Raw genomic sequence first — 20326 nt, 5'->3', positions numbered from 1 at the left:
ATATCCCCTTCAGAAATTATAATTCTCAGGGCTCCCATGAGTTTTCTAAATCAAGGAGCATCTTTGAGTTGATGTGTAAAATTTCATATCACTAAACTGAGCAAAAAAAATGAAGATAACATGACTGCAATGTAGTCTTTTCAATATCCCTGATTAAATTTGTGAAAATTAGTGCTCTGGTTTAAATTACTCATTGACCAAACTAATTAGTGTGGCTTAGTGTTAACCTGTTTAATTTTGGATATTTTGTTTTTGTTTTGATAAGGAACTTCATATTTTATTTAAAATATATTTTAAAATGCAAGACACTTTAAAGTGATCGTATTTAGATTCATGTAATCATATTTCTTACAGATCTGTTTTTTTTATAGCATTGACTGTGCAGGAATTCTGAAACTACGCAACTCTGATATTGAACTTCGCAAGGGTGAAACTGACATTGGAAGAAAAAATACAAGAGTTCGCCTTGTTTTCCGCGTGCATATCCCACAGCCCAATGGAAAAGTTGTCTCACTGCAAGCAGCTTCCATTCCTGTTGAATGCTGTTAGTATTAAATTCACATTCATTAAGCTTTTTTTCCTAATTTGTTTTTCTTCATGCTTCCAGATTTTCCCCGCAGATATTGCTACATTTGTGACCTGTTTTATTTGGCAGGTACAGTTGTCTAGATCTTGTGCCTCCCACCAGTCGTTGTCAGTTCTTTATGATTAGCTTGTAGGAGATCAGTTGATAGTAAAATTTGATGGAAGAATTCTTATGTAGAGATGGCGTACCTACCTCTGGGACAGAAGGCCCAAGTTTGATACCCATCTGCTCCAGTGGTCTTCTGCAGTAGGTTGATTTTCAAAGTACCTACATCTTAGTTTTATTCATGTACAAGGGGTTCTTGCGGTACAGTAGTCGTGCTCCTACCTCTGAGCCAGAAGGCTGGAGTTCAGGTCCCACCTGTCCCAGAAGTGAGTCATATCACATGTAAATAAGTTAAATTAAAATATCTTTCACAAAATTTGAGGGAAGGGCTCATGTGGTGCAGTGGTACCATTTGTAGATCTTGGCCAGGGGACCCAGGCACGAGTCCCATCTGCTCCAGATTTGAGTAATAACATGTCTGAACAGGTTGATTTAGAAAATAACTATAATAACATTTGATGCATCTTTCATTTCAGTTCAACTTCCTCTTCGCTCCTTCCATCTATTTTCATGAATTTCACTCTGGAAACCTGAAATGTGACAAAACCAACTTCTAAAATCATAGCTAGTCCTGGTCATTGGCTTACAGGAGGAAAGTGTAAAGGAAACAGGGAAATGTTCTCAACTTGTACCTTACTCAAGAATCTTTGTGTATGGAATTCTTCTTGTGTCACGAGGAGGCAGTGGTAGATTCAACCAGAGATATTCTGAGTTAATATACATTGGCGCTATTTGCAATGTCAGCATCTGCAGTTCTTGGTATCTTACGATGTCAGATATTTTCGCTAACTGGCTTTGAACATTGTTTATTCTTCACACTGTCTAAATCTGTAGCAGAGGCACCTTTTATGCTTTGCCACTATTCAATAATGTATGGACACAAGCTTCTTATTGTGCCCATCTCTCAATAATTAAATATTTCAGGTGTAAAATTTTCATGTGACCAGTCTTTCATTTTGTAATACTTTATTTCTGATGCATTAATCACTAAATATTTCCTAAGCGCATTGATTTTTTAATGCTTTAGATTTTTAGTTTAAAAATGAGCATATTGATTAAACATTGAGTAAAAATATCTGTTGAATATTTTACACTTGCATAACTGTCCTATTATTTCAACACAATAAAAATTCAAAAGGAGACCTTTCTTAAGTCCTTTTTAACTGTATTTGGTAGTAGCTATTAAATGCTCTGTTGATACTGAATTTGCCCTAAATTACACAATAGAATGCTGGAATAGATTTCATATTTGTACCATGCAGACACATCCTTTAATTGGGAAAAATAGAACTGAACTATATTTGCACAAAAGCAGTTTTTAAAGTTTGGTTTTGTAATATATGCAAGGTTGTGCACTTTATTCTTGTGCGCTATAATTTGTTGACCATTTATATGACCCTTAATACATTGCATGAAATTGATGATACAGCATATGTTATTTGTTAAGTCTTTTTGGTAATCCCAGTTGTTTGATTAATACAGCCCAGCGATCGGCTCAGGAACTTCCTCAGATTGAAAAGTACAGCACCAATTCGTGCTCTGTCAACGGTGGAGAAGAAATGATCGTGAATGGCTTCAACTTTCTTCCGGAGTCTAAGATTGTCTTCCTTGAAAAGGGCCCAGGTATGGAATTATGGAATTTGACTGCAGTGAATATCATTTTAAGCTGTAAATATTTATAATAATGTTTATTTACAGGACAAAGTGAATTCACTTTGATTTGGTTTGTTGTCACATATACCTGAGTACAGTGAAAAGTTTTGTTTTGCAAACAGTACAGCCAGATCATAACATGTAAGGACATAGTGTTTAGACAGAGAGACATACATGGTTACAGCTACACAGGAGGTGCACAAAAACTAGATCTGCATTAGATTTGAAATTCGAGAGGTAGATTTGGCAGTCTCGTGACAGCAAGGAGAAGTGGTTCTTGAACCTGTTGGTGTGTGTTCAAGCTTCTGTACCTTTTACCTGATGTCAGAGGTTAGAAGTGTGTATTTCAGTTGGGAGGGGTATTCTCCTTAAATTCAACTTTACTTGCATGCTAACCTCATGTTATTTTTATAATTCTTCATTTGGTTAACATCATACCAGATTGGAAAATTGAACAGTAAATTCTAGGGTATTTTATCTAGGAAAATCTTGACTGCTGCATTTCTGTGACTACTTTTTTCATTTTTGTCACTTATTAGATTATTGCAGACTTGGTGTTACACTTGACACAGGGCTGAATTTACAATGATGTATTCATGACATTAAATGTAAAATGGCATCATGGTCAGCACAGTCAAGGTGGGCCAAAGGGCCTGTTCATACACTGTAGTGTTCTGTATTCTGTGTTCCTGTAGTGCCTCAACGCCTTTGAAGTAACTGTACTCATTTAATTTTTTTTATTGTATAGGATGTGCGTGTCACTGACTGGGCCAGCAGTTGTTGCCTATACCTAATTGCTCTTGAACTAAGTGGTCAGCTAGGCCATTTCAGAAGGTAGTTAAGAATCATCCACGTAGTTTAGAGTAGAGAGCCACATGTGGGTCAGACTAAGTAAGGATGGCAGATTTCCTTCCTTAAGGGACTTGGTGAACCACATGAGTATTTATAACAATCTATATTGGTTATGTAGTTGCCATTAGATGAGCTTTCAATTCTGGATTTTCATTGGATTTAAATTTCACCATCTACCATGGCAAGATTTGAACCCATTGTCCCTAGAGCATTAGTCTTGAAACTGTGTAGATATGTCCTGATTAGGGAAAGCAGGACAAATCTAACCTGGCCAATTACCACCCTATCAATCTGTTGTCAATCATCAGAGTCATGAAAGAAATCATCATCAGTGTTGTCAAGCCACCCTTGTTTAGCGCGTTAACCAACTCTTTGATGCTCCATTTGGGTTTTGTCAGGGCCACTCAGCTCCGGACCTCATTACAGTCTTTATCCAAACATGGAGAAAAGAGCTGAATTCCAGAGTTAAGATAAGAGCAACTGATGTTGAAAACAAGCCAGCATTTGACTGTGTATGTTCCTGGAATTCAAGCAAAACAGGAGTCAGTAGGAATCTGAGGATAACTCTCTGCTGATTGGAGCCATACCTAGCGCAAGGGAAGATGGTTGTGGTTGTTGAAGGTTCATCATCTCAGCCACAAGGATGTCACTGCAGCAGTTCCTCAAGATGTATCCTAGGCCTAATCCTCTTCTGATGCTTAATCAATGACCTTGTCTCCATCATAAGGTCAGAAATGAAGATATTTTCTGATTACACAATGTTTAGCACCATTTGCAATTTCTCAGATACCGAGACACTCCGTATCCATATGCAGCAAGACCTGGACAACATTCAGGCCCAGACTGATTAGTAACCAGCAACGTATGTGCTGAACCAGTGGATAGGCAATGATGGGTGGCAAAATAAAAGTTAATCCGATGACATTCAATGAAGAACACTCATTGAATCCATCACTGTCAACATCCAGGGGACTACCATTGACCAAAAACTGAATTGGACCAGGCGTAAAAAAAACTGACTACACGATTGAGTGCAAAGCAAGGAATTTTGAGGCGAATAATTCACCACCTTTTTCCCCAAAGCCATTACAAGGCACAAACCAGGAGTATGATTGAATATCCCCCAATCGCCTATATCACATAGGGCAAGTGGGAAATATTTCTGATTCTGGAGAGAGACTTTAACTAGGCCGAACAGCCAAATGACAGTGTAGTATTTCTCAGTAACTAGAATAATTCTTCTAATGGATGAGTTGTATGGTGTTCATGTATTTTTGTAAAAGTAATGGCTTTGGAACATGTTTTATTGGTAGAACATTAAAGCCAGATTTTGATTATTTGTCTCAACTGCCAATCAGAGTAGCAACTCCCTTGCTGGTCATTGCATTCAGATCTCTCCTGCCCTTTTTGTTAGCATGGCACTATTGTAATCCTCTGTATTCCAGATTAGAGACTGTAGATTGAGCTGATTGGCAAGTAACTAAGTCAGATTGTTTGTGTGTGGGTGTGTATAAATTAGAGTAATTGATAAATAATTGGGAATAAAGAAACAGTATTGGATTCATGACCTTGAAACCCACTGTTAAGAAACTAATTAGGGAGCCAGGCTGTTTTAGATCAACGTATATTGAGACAGAGTTAATTTGTTTTCTTATACTTAAGGCCTGCTTTGTTGCTTGGTTATCCCTTTACCACGTACCATTTAAAAAAAAACTCCATTGTGTCCCTATCTTTTTTGAACCAAGAGTCCTGGGTTTAAGTACCATCTGTTCCGTAGGTTTGTCTGAACAGGATAATTAAAACGATCCACTCGTCAAAGCTTACTTGTGCACCTATTTCTGTGTTCCTAAAATGTATTCCTGTTATCTTTCTAATTTACTCATGAAATGCCTGTATTTCTGGCTGCCCAGCATTTATTGTCCATCCTTAGTTGCCCTTGAGAAGGTGGTGGTGAGCTTCCTTCTTGTTCCACTGCAGACCCTGTGCAGTAGATAGATGTACAGGAAGGGAATTCAGGATTTTGACCCAGTGATAGTAAAAGAGCAATGACATATTTCCAAGTAAGGATGGTAAATAGCTTGGAAGGGAACAAGTGTTCCCATGTATCTGCTGCCCTTGTCCTTCTAGATGGAAGTGGTCGTGGGCTTAGAAGATACCGTCTCAGGATCTTTGGCGAATTTCTGCATTGCATCTTTTAGGTAGTACACACTGTTGCTAATGTGTGTGGGCGATGGATGATGTGAATGTGATCCCAGTCAAGCGGACTGCTTTGTTGTGGATGGTGTCAGAATTCTTGCGTTTTGTTGAAGCTGCACTCAGCCAAGTAGGTGGGGAGTTTTCCACCACACTTCTGACATGTGCCTTGTAGATAGTTGACAGGCTTTAGGGGGTCAGGAGGTGAGTTATTCGCTGCAGGATTTCTAGCCTCTGACCTATTTATTTTGCCCCTTTTGGTCACACTTGATTGACTGTTGTAAATATTATGAACAAGTTTGTTTTATTTGTTCATGGAATGTGGACATCTCTGGCTAGGCCAGCATTTATCTCCCATTCCTATTGGCCAGAGAGCAGTTAATAATCAACTGCTTTGCTGAGAGTCTGAAGTCACATTTAGTCCAGACCCATAAGGATGGCAGATTTCTTTCCATAAAGGACATAGCTCACAAGCACTGTGTCTGACTGAATCATTTACAAGATAAATGCATTCCGGGATTTCCTGATTGATTTAGAGATTTTAGAATGTGCAGAGAATATTTGGGGGACAAAAAAACAGATCAACGAAGAGGTAATAACTTTGTTGTTTACACCTAGCTGCGTAGATATTATAATAGGATTTGTCACATTCAAAAATCTAGAACATTTGGCGGAGAAAGATCAGTGGCAATTTGTTTTCTTTTCCCCTCTGGAGAATTTACTGAAATACCCAATCCTTAAATACCCTTCAAACAAGCCATTAAATTGACTGTTCTCAAATTGAAATTATTTATTCCCAGATGATGAGGGTCTTGTGGCACAGTTCTCATGTCCCTGTCTCTAAGCAGAATGTTTGTGTTCAAGTCCCACTCGCCCTGGAGCAGTGTCATAACTTGTCCAAAGAGGTGGTTGAAAAGTAGTCTATTACTGATAGATATTCTCATCTTCACCAAGTGGGCTGTTTTAAATAGCAGATTAACAACTTGTACGCTGCAGGGTAAAGCATTCCTGCTATCGTAAAACAGCACACTATTTGATTATTGGGCATTGTGTTGAATCTAAATAGTTTTGGCGAAATGTCAGTTTTGTCAAGTTTCATTGAGTTTTTCTCTATACAAGGCCATGCAAATTCCCTCAGTAAATCTAAGCAAACTTGTCTTTTCAGTTAGTGACCCTGCTCATAAGAAGCCTCTCGTGCAATTTCCGCTCTACCCTACTACTTGTGGTTCCCAGAATAGCTCGCCACTGCCAGGATATCCCGAGATTGGCCAGCAATCCTAGCGTCTGCGCCACGTTTCAAAGGCAGTTATACACCCAGAATTTTAAGCCAGATTTTTCCTGCTCGAGTCCTGACGTTTGATCTGTCTGCTACGTCCAGCTTCCCCAGTTCCTTTCCAAGAAGAAAATAGCTCATGATAGGGTGGAAGAGGTCAAGGCAGGTGATAGACTGTCTGACATTAATTTCTTTACCCCTTATGTGGAGAACATTCTGACCCTGATGACTCTGTGCAACTGACTGACCATTTCCAAGTCCCTGGACAGGTATAGTTAGCTGGGCTTAATTTACTAGGCTCAGAACTCGTGACCAAAAAGACTGTATACCTTGACTGTGGACTGCTGACAACCATAACATGCTTCTTGGCTTTGTGTTTACACTGGCACAGTTAGGTAGTGTTTCAGTGATTCTGGTACCTCTGGCTAAAAGGCAAAGCAGGCAAGGAAGCTATGAGTATCCACATAGTACTCGGTCACTCTGAACCTGTGCGAGCCTGTGCCTGCGCCTGTGTCCTGGAGAGGCAACTTGGGTAAGTCCATGAGCTAGTTGTGTGTACCTGAGCATGCAGTGTCTTTGAAGCAGCGTTATAATAGTTGCCAGTGCAAGCCAAGGTGCAGCATTGAAGTTCAGAAGCATACTGTAAGTGGTTTGGGAGATGTCATAAGGTTTCTTAGAGGCTGGTATATTATTGAATACCAGTGGCTATGAGCATGGAGTGCGTGTGTCAGGCACCCATTGAAAGTAGTCTGAGAGGCTCGTGCCTGGTATCCAACTTAAAGGAACTTCAAGCAAGTGGCAATCTGAAGTCACCAGGTACCCTCTGATTTCCATGTCAAGAATTCTTGATGCCTAACCAAAAACACCAAGGAACTGTGGATGCTGGAAATCAGAAACAGAAGTTCTGAAGAAGGGTCACAGGACTTGAAAAGTGAACTCTGCTTTCTCTCCACAGATGCTGCCAGAATTGGTGAATTTTCCTAGGAATTTCTGGTTTTGAATCTTGATGTCCATCTTCTTTGGCATGTTTGGAAAGATGGCAAGCTGAATTTTAATGAAGCATTTGACAAGCTATTAGCCGCCTTAATTGGCAACTCATCAATGTCTTAACTCACTGCTTGCCAAGTGCGTAAAGGATGCAGCATTTCCTCCTGACATCGAGAAAGATCTCATTGAACTACTGTCACGTCTCTGCCAGTAATCTCGCCATAGACCAGGTTGCTTATACCTTCTATAAAATTCCACTTTCTGAATCCCGTTTAGCTACCTTGGGAGGCACTTTAACTGCAGTCTTCATGTCACATCTTTCAAAGATAACATATTTAGAATTTTGCAGCACACTTCAAAGTGTCGTGTCACAAGGTATCACAGTTCTGAAACATAACTGACTTGCAATGCAGAAATTCAAAATTGGCTCATATAATCCCTGATCTGTGTGTTGTCAGTCTGATAAACTAAATGTGAGCCAATTAAATGCTTTGAAGTGCCAATGAGGCAGGAGAATCTTGCAGGGAAAAAAAACAATTCTTTTTTTGAAGTCGCTCCTCATGAATTAGCAAGTACAACACACTAGTAAGATTCACATTTCACATAATTTTTTCCAACATCAATACTTCCCATCATATAACTGAGTGTCCACAACTTGAACTAACAAAACAAATTTTGCAAATAGTTGTTACGTAATGTTTGAAATGGTGCAGAAAATTTCCCTTTGTAATCTCCTTTATCTAAAGTTTGTTGAAAATTTCACATGTGCTTACGTGGTGAGGTTTCCAGCTACTGTGGGTACGTTTTGGCTCCTTATATCGAGGTAAAAAAATCAAAGGACTTAAAGTTCTAAATTTGTCTGTCTGAAACCACATTCACTAAAATATATTGTAACACCAAATTGAAAAGTTAAAAATGCTAACTAAGTTGCAAGTGGTGGGGAAAGGCAAAATCTATATTTTTCCCCACCCTTCAACACTTAGTCACTGAAAAGTCATTAATTGAAAATGTCATTAGCCTAATTATGTTTGGGAAATGTTTAATATAGTATTGCTGAGGGTTGTTTTTTGTAAATGACTTTTGGAAGGATTGTTAGTGAGATACTCTAATGCTGAGTTTGGACACAAACTAGAGTCAGTCAGATCGTACTAATGAAGGAACCAGAAGCTTTCAAAATAAAACCCTGCTTTGACAATTTGTAAAATGTAATTAGTTAAAAACATTCAGCTGTTTAGAAGACATTCCAATGAGGCTAAAATTGAGAGTAAAAAATACAATTTACTTTATCTCTAAAGGAAATGAATTTGAAAATGTGTGAAACTTAGATAACACTAATGTGAACTTCCTCACAGCAAATTATAGCATGCAAGCTGAGAATAATTTGATGGTCAATTCCAGTTTCAGTTTTTTTTTTGCTCAGTAACCTAATTTGATGTGATATGCGAAGCAGTAATGAAATTAGTGCTGAGTTACTGTCTTTAGTTTTGCTTTAAGACCCTCTTTAAAACCCAACCCTCCCATTCTCTTGATGACATGTCCATCATGGGCCTCCTGCACTGCCACAATGATGCAACCCGAAGGTTGCAGGAACAGCAACTCATATTCCGCCTGGAAACCCTGCAGCCATATGGTATCAATGTGGACTTCACCAGTTTCAAAATCTCCCCTTCCCCTACTGCATCCCTAAACCAGCCCAGTTCATCCCCTCCCCCCACTGCACCACACAACCAGCCCAGCTCTTCCCCCCCACCCACTGCATCCCAAAACCAGTCCAACCTGTCTCTGCCTCCCTAGCCGGTTCTTCCTCTCACCCATCCCTTCCTCCCACCCCAAGCCGCACCCCCAGCTACCTACTAACCTCATCCCACCTCCTTGACCTGTCCGTCTTCCCTGGACTGACCTATCCCCTCCCTACCTCCCCACCTACACCCTCTCCACCTATCTTCTTTACTCTTCATCTTCGGTCCGCCTCCCCCTCTCTCCCTATTTATTCCAGTTCCCTCCCCCCATCCCCCTCTCTGATGAAGGGTCTAGGCCCGAAACGTCAGCTTTTGTGCTCCTGAGATGCTGCTTGGCCTGCTGTGTTCATCCAGCCTCACATTTTATTATCTTGTTCTAACCTGTTGATTATCTGCCCCAGTATCTCCTTATTTTGTACAGTGTCAAATTTATGTTTTATAGCACTCCTCTGAAGCTCTCTGGGGTACTTTGTTACTTTAAGGGTGCTATATAAATGTATGTATGTCTCTACTGATGTTGTACCCTATTAGACATAGGAGTGGAAGTAAGGCCATTCGGCCCATCAAATCAACTCCGCCATTTAAATCATGGCTGATGGGCATTTCAACACCACTTCCCTGCGCTCTCCCCGTAGCCCTTGATTCCTTTTGAGATCAAGAATTTGTCGATCTCTGCCTCGAAGGCATCCAATGTACCGGCCTCCACTGCACTCTGCGGCAATGAATTCCACAAGCCCACCACTCTCTGGCTGAAGAAATGTCGTCTCATTTCAGTTTTAAATTTAGCCCCTCTAATTTTAAGGCTGTGCCCATGGGTCCTAGTCTCCCCGCCTAACGGAAACAACTTCCTGGTGTCCACCCCTTCTAAACCATACATTATCTTGTAAGTTTCTATTAGATCTCCCCTCAACCTTCTAAACTCTAATGAGTACAATCCCAGGATCCTTAGCCGTTCATCATACGCTAAACCTATCATTCCAGGGATCATCCGTGTGAATCTCCGCTGGACATGCTCCAGGGCTAGTATGTCCTTCCTGAGGTATGGGGCCCAAAATTGGACACAGTATTCTAAACGGGGCCGAACTAGAGCCTTATAAAGCCTCAAAAGCACATTGCTGCTTTTATATTCCATCCCTCTTGAAATAAACGACAACATTACATTCGCTTTCTTAATTACGGACTCTACCTGCAAGTTAACCTTTAGAGAATCCTGGACCAACACTCCCAGATCCCTTTGCATTTCTGATTTGTGAATTTTCTCACTGTTTAGAAAATAGTCCACGCTTGTATTCTTTTTTCCAAAGTGCAAAACCTCACCTTTACTCACATTAAATTTCATCAGCCATTTCCTGGACCACTCTCCTAAACTGTCTAAATCTTTCTGCAGCTTCCCCACCTCCTCAGTACTGCCTGCCTGTCCACCTATCTTCGTATCATCGGCAAACTTCGCCGGAATGCCCCCAGTCCCTTCATCGAGATCATTAATATATAAGGTGAACAGCTGTGGCCCTAACACTGAACCCTGCGGGACACCACTCGCCACCGGTTGCCATTCCGAGAAAGAGTCTTTTATCCCAACTCTCTGCCTTCTGTCAGAGAGCCAATCCTCAATCCAAGCCAGTAGCTCACCTCGAATGCCATGGGCCCTCACCTTGCTCAGCAGCCTCCTGTGAGGCACTGTATCAAAGGCCTTTTGGAAGTCTAAATAGATAACATCTACTGGATTTCTCTGGTCTAACATACTTGTTACCTCTTCAAAGAATTCTGACAGGTCTGCCAGGCACGACCTCCCCTTACTAAAACCATGCTTACTTGTTTTAACCTGACCCTGCACTTGCAGGAATTTAGAAATCTCATTCTTGACAATGGATTCTAGAATTTTACCAACTACCGAGGTTAGGCTAATCGGCCTATAATTTTCCATCTTTTGCCTTGATCCTTTCTTAAACAAGGGAGTTACAACAGCAATTTTACAATCATCTGGGACTTTCCCTGTTTCCAGTGACTTTTGAAAGATCATGACCAAAGCCTCCGCTATTTCCTCAGCCACCTCCCTCAGAACTCTAGGATGTAATCCATCGGGGCCAGGAGATTTATCAATTTTTAGACCCTTTAGCTTTTCTAGCACTTTCTCTTTTGTAAAGCCTACCTACTCAACTCTGCCCCCTGACTCTCCTTAATTGTTGGGATACTACTCATGTCTTCCACTGTGAAGACTGACGCAAAGTACTTATTAAGCTCTTCAGCTATTTCCTTATCTCCCATCACTAGCCTTCCAGCATCAATTTGGAGTAGCCCAATGTCTACTTCTGCCTCTGTGCAATAGCTATAAACCATTGGTCACCATATATCTTTCCCATTTTAACACAATGAGGTAAGAAGAGGAAGACCCCAAAACTAACTACCTCATGCTGTATGGGAACTGAACCCATGCCATTGATGTTGCTATAATCCACTGAACTAACAGGCCCTCATAAATTCTTGCAGTTATAGTATACCTTATTTGCCAAAATATTTAATGTAGTTAACTAATTATATCAATTGCATTGATTACATTGGTCCACTCCCTCCAATACCAACACTCAGTAGCAGCGGTGTGTACTGTCTACAAGGTACAACTGCAGAAATTCACCAAAAATCCTTGGATAGCACCTTTCAAATCTGCGATCACTTCCATCTACAAGGGCAAGGGCACACCACTATCTGCGAGTTCCCCTCAAAGCCACTCACTATCTTGGAAATATATTGCCATTCCTTCACTGTGACTGAGTCAAAATCCTGGAATTCCCTCCCTAATGGCATTGTGGATCAGCTTACAGCAGGTGAACTGCAGCAGTTTATGAAGGCAGCTCTCTACCACCTTCTCAGGGTCAATGAGAAATGGGCAATAAACAATGACCAGCCAGAGACGCCCACTCCCGCAAATGAATTTTTAAAAAGTTACATTGGGATGTTGGTTTTAAAGATTTTTTAAAAAATTGACGACTTTGGCAAGAAGTTAATTTCTTTTTACAGAACAATTATGCATATAATTTAATATTTTCATCCTGCCTGAGCAAAAATTATTCTAGTGTTTAGTATTAAAACTTGACTCATTTTCTTTGTCAGTAAGCAGGATTCAAGCTTGTAGCAAGTGCTGATCAGTTTGAAATTAATTTCCATTATATTGTTATAATTGCATCAGAAAGACCAGTGAAAATCAATATTACTATATCTATTGAGGTGCTGACAAGATTCTTCAGTTAGTTATTGTAGTTTAAGGTGCAACATTGGTCCCTGTGACGCTCCAGTGATTAGAGTGTGCCAACCCAAAAAAGACCCATCTATCTGTACTCTGTTGCCAGTTAGCTAACCAATACTACTAGTCCGTACTGCACCATTTTTTAATTTTGTGTTACCTTTGATGAGGCACCTTATCAAATGCCTTTGGAAATCTAAATATGCTGCATACACCGGCTCCCTTTTAACCAAATAAAAACCAAAAGAACTGCGGATGCCGTAAATCAGGAACAAAAACAAAGTTGCTGGCAAAGCTCAGCCGGTCTGGCAGCATCTGTAAAGGGAAAAACAGAGTTGACGTTTCGGGTCCATTGACTCTTCCTCAGAGCTCGGAACAATTCCGAGGAAGGGTCACCGGATCTGAAACATTAACTCAGTTTTTTCCTTCACAGATGCTGCCAGACCGGCTGAGCTTTGCCAGCAACTTTGTTTTTGCTCCCTTTTAATCACCTTTCCTGTTATTTCCTCAAAAAGGTCTAATAAGTTAGTTAAACATGAGATGCCTTTCACAAAAGCGTACTGACTCTGCCTGATAGCGTAGTTATTTTCCATGTAAGTGCTGCGATTTGCTTAAAATGAATTCTGGCAATTTCCTCATGACCAATGTTAGGCTAACTGGCCTTCAGTTTCCTGCTCTCAATCTTCCATTTTTCTTGAATAATGGTACATCAGCTGTTTTTCACTTTCTGGAAATCGAAGGAACTTTGGAATTTTCAAACAGTTTATTGAGAAGATTATTTAGCTGCATAATATAGAAAAGGCAATTAGCATGTTTGAAACGATGCATAACCATAGTTACAGGTAGTGAATAAATTTGTATGAACTGTTTCTGACAATGGAATATATTTGTCGACAGCATAAAATTATGTACAAGGATAGACTATAGTGGAACTGTACAGAGAGAGAACAGAGACATTTAAGGTAATGGAGCTAGATGCCTCATAGTTCGAGTGGACCCCTACAGGTTCTACAGGAAGAATTTATAAACTGAATTCAACTGGTCAAATGAGCTGATAATTAGGAATGACACAGAATTTGGTAAGGTGGCCTGATGACTACAAAATGGTACAAGATTCAAGTGAAATTTATGGACATGGATGGAGGAAATGACACACAAACCGCACATAGGTAGCAAAGAAAGTGAGTGATGAAAAAGACTGATGTTTAAAGAGTTAAGCATTATAATAAAAGAAGTGAAGCAGTTTTTGGAGGTTCAAACCTCAATGTTCAATCGTTGGAGCAACAAAGCAAAACAAATTGTGAACTGCACAGCTAAAGTATTGGAAAACAAATGGGAAAAATAAATCAAATTGTGTTATATCAGACCACACTCCTTTGTAAAATTTGCTTAATCAAAACGCAAGCAAATCATTTAAGCTGTGAAAACAATTCAGGGAAAAATTCTGTTGATCCTGAGTATCAGAGTATTGAGTCAAGCCAAAAGACTGGAGGAACATGGGTCAAGAAATAAATGGCATGACAAAGGTAAATCTACAATATTTGATTCAGATGGTACCATGAAACAGGACAAAGAACATATGTATGTTGACAAATTCAGGCATGATTTCAGAAAGCTCATCACTGTGTGATCAACATATGGATTGAGCATCTGTGTAGGTAAAATTCCTGCAGATATGTAACAATTCAATGTTATGATATGACTCCTAGTGTTTTTCTCAATGGGTATGCTACGATTGATTGCATGATTTTCATTATCTTGTAAAGCAAAGGGCTTGCACCCTTGCATTTACTTGTTTCTTTATGAAACACTGGAAAATATGAAAACTTGGAATTTTATATGTGTTTTTATTTCTTATCTGGCTTGTATAGGAATTGATATCTTTGTGTCTGTGGAATGAAATCCAAATTTTCTACATCATAGTATGTATTGCAAGAAACAGTGGGATTAACAACAAACAAAATATTGAACTTTGTTTATTTGCATTGGATTTTTACTTTTTTTTTAATGATCTGCTATCGGACACAGGCATTATTGACAAAGCCACCCTTTGTTGTTCGTTCTTATTTGTCACAACAGAGTGGCTTGATAAGCCACTTCAGATGGCACTTTACAGTTGAGCATATTGCTCTGGGCCTGGACATGTATATAGGCCAGGCCCAGATAAGAATGGCTGACTTCCTTACTAGATGACATTTCTGAATGGCTTGAGTTTTTATGATAATTGATAGCTTGCCATGACCATTACTGGGACTAGCTAACAGTTCCAGACTTAGTGATTCATATTGCGAAACATCTTGAGGATCTCTCCTTGAGGGGAGTACACAAACTGCAATTCTTTTCAAAATTAACTTATTTATTACTAGGAGCACTTTTCAACTTTCAACCTACATCACTCATTGAGGTAAAATTCACTGGATGACCTGGAACAGTATTATGATGTACTTTTTAACACTCGTGTGATCAACGAACTTTGCTAGCTTGGAAACATTCTGTAACTGTAAGCTGAGAAGTCATTTTTTTTTGGTTTCCTTTGTCCGTACTGCAGACACGAGCTGAACTGTCCATCTTACCCTCTACTCTAAGTTTACAGTTAGTTTATCCCCAAAAATGATGAATTTGATGTATTATTAACATTTCCAAGCTGGCTAAACCAGTCTATTGTAAATACCAACAAAATGCTATATGTAGATTGTACTTTAAAAGCAATACAAATTATTATGAAAAAGTGCTATTTTGATTTAAACTATACATTAGAAAACATTATGAATTATGTTTGCCGTTGTGATTTCCCTCTGACTTTCTATGGTATTGATTGATACAAACCAGAAGACTCCCATTTTGATCCCGTGGTCCATTCTGCGGGCACTGGCTGAAATCCCAGGCTTCTATCCATGTTAATTACCCTCTGTGTGAGTTATGTGAGCCAATAATTTTTGAACCAAAACTGTCCCAGTTAAGGACTCATTGTTCTAAGTTTGGAAGCTTTTGGATTTCAAACTATGCTGTGGACTTGAATAAATAATTTTGCTGATAACCAGCGCAGTAATCGGGGATTGCTCCATTGTCTATTGACAGCCCATGAGGTGATTGCTGACTTTTGTGTAGCTTAAAATCAGAGAGCGGTAAGGGCGTGGAATGCCCTGCCTGCCAATGTAGTTAACTTAGCCACATTAGGGGCATTTAAACAGTCCTTGGATAAGCATATGGATGATGATGGGATAGTGTAGGGGGAGGGGCTTAGATTAGTTCACAGGTTGGCGCAACATCAAGGGCCAAAGGGCCTGTTCTGTGCTGCATTGTTCTATGTAAAGTGTTTAAAATGTGGAATCTGATCGTTTTATTCTGTTGGTAAGTAACTGTACTTTCAAATTTTGCTGCCTTTGATTTAAAGGTTGCTACCCCCAAATGAACTAAAGAAATTTTGGAATTGTAACAAAATAAATTCTCAGATTATTCTGATGTGTTTCACAGATGGGCGCCCTCAATGGGAGGTAGAAGGAAAAATTATCAGGGAGAAGTCTCAAGGGGTAAGATCATTTTTTTTTGATGTTATTCAGTATGGTAACATTTAGACTGCCTTATATATTTTGAGTGATTACATATCAATGTTTTTAAAAAAACATAAGTAACCTTTTCAGAATTTCTTCCAGATAATATTGAACTGCCTGAACTGTGAAGATGAAAAGCAGTCTTCAACTATTTTCCCTGCTATCCATGTTGACTTGAGCAATGGAAATTTTTTTGATTGCATACAAGACTTTTTTTGTAATTCTGCTAATTATCTTATAGGCAAAGGGAATGAAACTCCATTTTAAAGTTGCCTCTCTTTTCAATAAGTTTGAGTAGAAGAAAATTCATCTTGAAAAATTTATTGCTTTAAGTGGTTTTGGAGAACTTATCAAGTCCACACATCACTCCTTGATCAGAGTTTTTGGTTTGCAAATAAGTCGTATTCTTAGTATTTTACCTCGAGCATTAAAATAGGCTAAAGTCTTAACCTGGCCTGATATTAGAAGTTGTGGTCTTGTGCCAATGAAAATGCTACTGCACGCTTAAGCTCAGCCAAATTCTATCATGCTGCCATTATTCAGTTACTTTTTGATTAGAAATTTTTGTTTGAGTATTTTGAAACCTAATCTTTGGATTCTAATTATATTTATAAATTTAAACCACTTAAGTATTTTACAGATGTTTTGTCATTTTAAAACCACAAGTTCATATTTGATCTCCCCAGTATCTCCTCAATCCATTCTTCGTTTTACTGAGGAGTGAACTGTAATTATAGTTTGTTATTGGTATTGCTGTTCAAAATTCAAAAGCTGTCTTGATGACATGCATCAACATTTACATTTTTAAACTTTAAACAGTAGAAGGCAAACTTGGCGTGAATTTAATTTTGAAGTTATCTTGTTTCAGGTTAATCTTGTTGTTGAAGTCCCTCCATACCACAACAAAAGTGTTACATCTGCAGTTCAAGTTCAGTTTTATGTTTGCAATGGCAAGAGAAAAAGAAGTCAGTCCCAGCGCTTTACTTACTTGCCAGGTAAATCATTTCATGTAGTTGATTCTATTTTGACTACAAAAGATGGGCAGTTGTATTTTCTGTTCAATAAAATTGCATATTTCTTTTTAGCATTTGATCGTATTGCCATTTCAAAACTGTTTGTTGGCTTTGAATAGGCAAAGTTCGAAGAAATGGACCCACAATACATGGTAAACTAAAAAGTTAAAATACAATATTAAACTCAAAAGAAAAGGCACATAATTGTAAAAAGGTGGCAGGTCAGAAGATTGGACTGAATGTGAAAACAAAAGCAAAGAATTATTAAAAGATTAATAAGGAGAAAGAATTAGAGTAGAACAGAAAATTAGCCAAAAATATAAAAGCAGATAGGAAAAATTTATTTAGATAGTCAAAAATAAGTTGGTTAACAAAATAAGTGTTGGTACTCTAGAAACTCTGGGGAATTAGTAAGAGAAAATAAAAAGATGGCGGGTGAATTGAACAGAGATTTCGTGTCTGTCCTCAATAGAGAGGATATGACTAACATTCCAGAATAGATTCAAGAATTGAAGGGGATGGAGGAGCTGAAGAAAATTGCAATTGCCAGGGAAATAGCATGGAGTCTGTTGTTGGAACTGCAAGTTATCAAATCCACAGGTCATAAAACCATAGAGTTGTACAACAGGGAAACAGATCCTTCGGTCCAACTTGTCCACGCTGATCAGATAATCTGAACTCATGATGGGTTTCATCCCAGGATCTTCAGAGAAGTGGTTAGTGAAATAGTTGATGCATTTAAACAATGTATACTTGGATTTTAATAAAGCCTTTGGCAAGGTAGACTAATTAGTAAAATTGGATCACATGGGACTCAGGGCAAGCTTGCCAATTGGATGTAAGATTAGCTTGATGGGGGAGGGTTGTTTTTCCGATTGGAGGTCCGTGACCAGCAGTGTTCCACAGGGATCAATATTTGGTCCACTTTTGTTTATGATTTATATAACAGATTTAGATGAGAATGTTGAAAACATGTTTAGTAAGTTTGTGGATGACCCCAAAATTGGTGGTATAGTGGACAGTGAAAAGGTTAAGATTTCAAAGAGATATCAATCACTTGGGTTAATGGGTTGAAGAGTGGCAGATGGAGTTTAATTTGGATAAATGTCTAATTACATTTAGGTGAAACAAACAAGGACAGGAGTTGCATAATTAAAAGTAGGGCCTTGAATAGTGTTGTTGGACAGGTGAGACCAAGGGTTTCTGGTATATAATTCTTTGAAGCTTGCGTCACGTGTAGATTCATTGCTCAGACCTTTGAGTTTAGGAGTTGGGATGTTATGCTGAGGTTGTTCAAGAGATTGATGAGACCTCTTCTGGGGGATTGCGTTCAGTTCTGATGACCCTGTTATAGGAAGTGTATTAAGCCTGAGAGGGTTCAGAAGAGATTTACTAAGATGTTGCCAAGAATGGAGGGTTTGAACTATAAAGAGTATTTGACAGGCTGGGACTTCTTTCACCGGAGCATAGGAGGTTAAAGGATGGCCTTATAAAATCATGAGGGATACGGATAGGATTAATGGCAACTGCCTTTTCCCTGGTGTGAGGGAGATCAAGATTAAGGGGCATATTTTTAATGAGAGGAGAAAGATTTTAAAAAAAAGACAAGAGGGTCAATTCTCCTAGCAGTCATTTTACGTGGGGAAAGAATTTCGAGAGGAAGTGGTGGATGTGGCACAGTTACAACATTTAAAAGACATTGAGATAAGCACATCAGTCGGAAATCTTTGTAGCGATATGGGCCATGCGTAGGAAGGTGGGACAAATTTAGTTTGGGATTATGGTCAGCATGCACTGGTTGAATCAAAGTTCCTGTTTCTGTGCTGTATGATTGAGACTCTGACTCTAACAGATCATGGTATTTGGGGTAATATATTTGGCATGGATAGAGGATTGGAGCAGAAAGTAGGAATGAATGGGTATATTTCAAGCTGGCAAGACGTCCTGAGTGGTATACCATAGAGTTCGATGCTGGGGCCTCAAATCTTACAATTTGCATAAATGATTTGGATGAAGGGACCAAAGATATGGCAGCTAGAGGTATCTCACCACTCACTTCACCTTTAATGGCCAAATATTTGAACAGATCAGCGGGACACCCGTAGGATCACCTGTATCCGGACTAAGAGCCGAAGCGGTGACACGGGCTGGCAAGTATGGCCCTTCTGCTAATTCAACCAAATCTATGGATACGATAACGTGGCCTACACCTTCATCATTCTTACACGGACCAAACTGGAGGAGTCAGACAAACTAATAAACATCACCCTCACTGGGATCAGATTCACCAGAGAGGAGGAGAAGAACAAACAGCTCCCATTCCTGGGTGTCATGGTAGAGCACAAGACAAATGGAGAATTCTTAACAAAGGTACACATCAAAGCCACACATTAACCAAGTACTGAATTTCAACAGCAGTGGCCCTAACACACACAAGCGAAGTTGCATGAGAACATTATTTAAACAGACAACAACACACTGCAGCAGCACAGAGCTACACCGAGAAGAAGAATACCACTTCCAGGTGTCCAAGGATGGTGGGTATCCGAAAAACTGGGTCAGAAGTTGCCTACTTAACTAACAACACCAGGAAGACTTTACACACCCCGACACACTCATCACTCTACCTCACATCAGGAACACATCGGAACTGACCACAAGACTCCTCCGACCACTGGGCATCAGAGTAGCACACAAACCAACGTTAACCCTTAGTCAACTGCTCACTTGAACTAAAGACCAACCACCCACTATGGACAGGACTAATGTCACATGCAGAGACTGTGACAAGGGCTACATCGGACAAACAGGAAGGAAATTAAAAACAAGGGCACATGAACATCATTTGGCGACACAAAGACGAGACCAACACACACACATCCCTATCCACGTGGATAAGGAGAACCACCAATTCGATTGGGACAGCACCAAGATCCAGAGACAAGCATGGGAATTCGTAGAAGCATGGTACTCCTCGAAGAAAGCCATCAACAAACAGAGCTCAACCTCATATACACCCCACTGTGAAGGAAAACCCACAGTGAGGTAATCCAGCTCAACGGACTTCAGAATTTAAATAACAGGTGGGAAAACACAACAACACTTCATCGGAGGCTGCACTGATGATTTTACCCAG

General features: G+C 39.5%; 1 protein-coding gene across 2 annotated transcripts in view; it reads left to right on the top strand.

The window, feature by feature from the left end:
• nfatc3a (nuclear factor of activated T cells 3a) overlaps positions 1 to 20326 on the top strand; it is a 150163-nt gene that overhangs the window by 69400 nt on the left and 60437 nt on the right. For both annotated transcript variants that reach the window (XM_048546622.2, XM_048546624.2), the window contains exons 5-8: positions 372 to 544; positions 2174 to 2314; positions 16101 to 16156; positions 17046 to 17172. In XM_048546622.2, the coding sequence (XP_048402579.1) occupies positions 372 to 544; positions 2174 to 2314; positions 16101 to 16156; positions 17046 to 17172 (497 nt within the window). The remainder of the gene's footprint in view (positions 1 to 371; positions 545 to 2173; positions 2315 to 16100; positions 16157 to 17045; positions 17173 to 20326) is intronic.

The sequence above is a fragment of the Stegostoma tigrinum genome, chromosome 16 (assembly GCF_030684315.1).
Source record: "Stegostoma tigrinum isolate sSteTig4 chromosome 16, sSteTig4.hap1, whole genome shotgun sequence".
Classification (NCBI taxonomy): Eukaryota; Metazoa; Chordata; class Chondrichthyes; order Orectolobiformes; family Stegostomatidae; genus Stegostoma; species Stegostoma tigrinum.
Note: the sequence above shows the minus strand (reverse complement) of the source record. Positions and strands in the feature narration are given on the sequence as shown.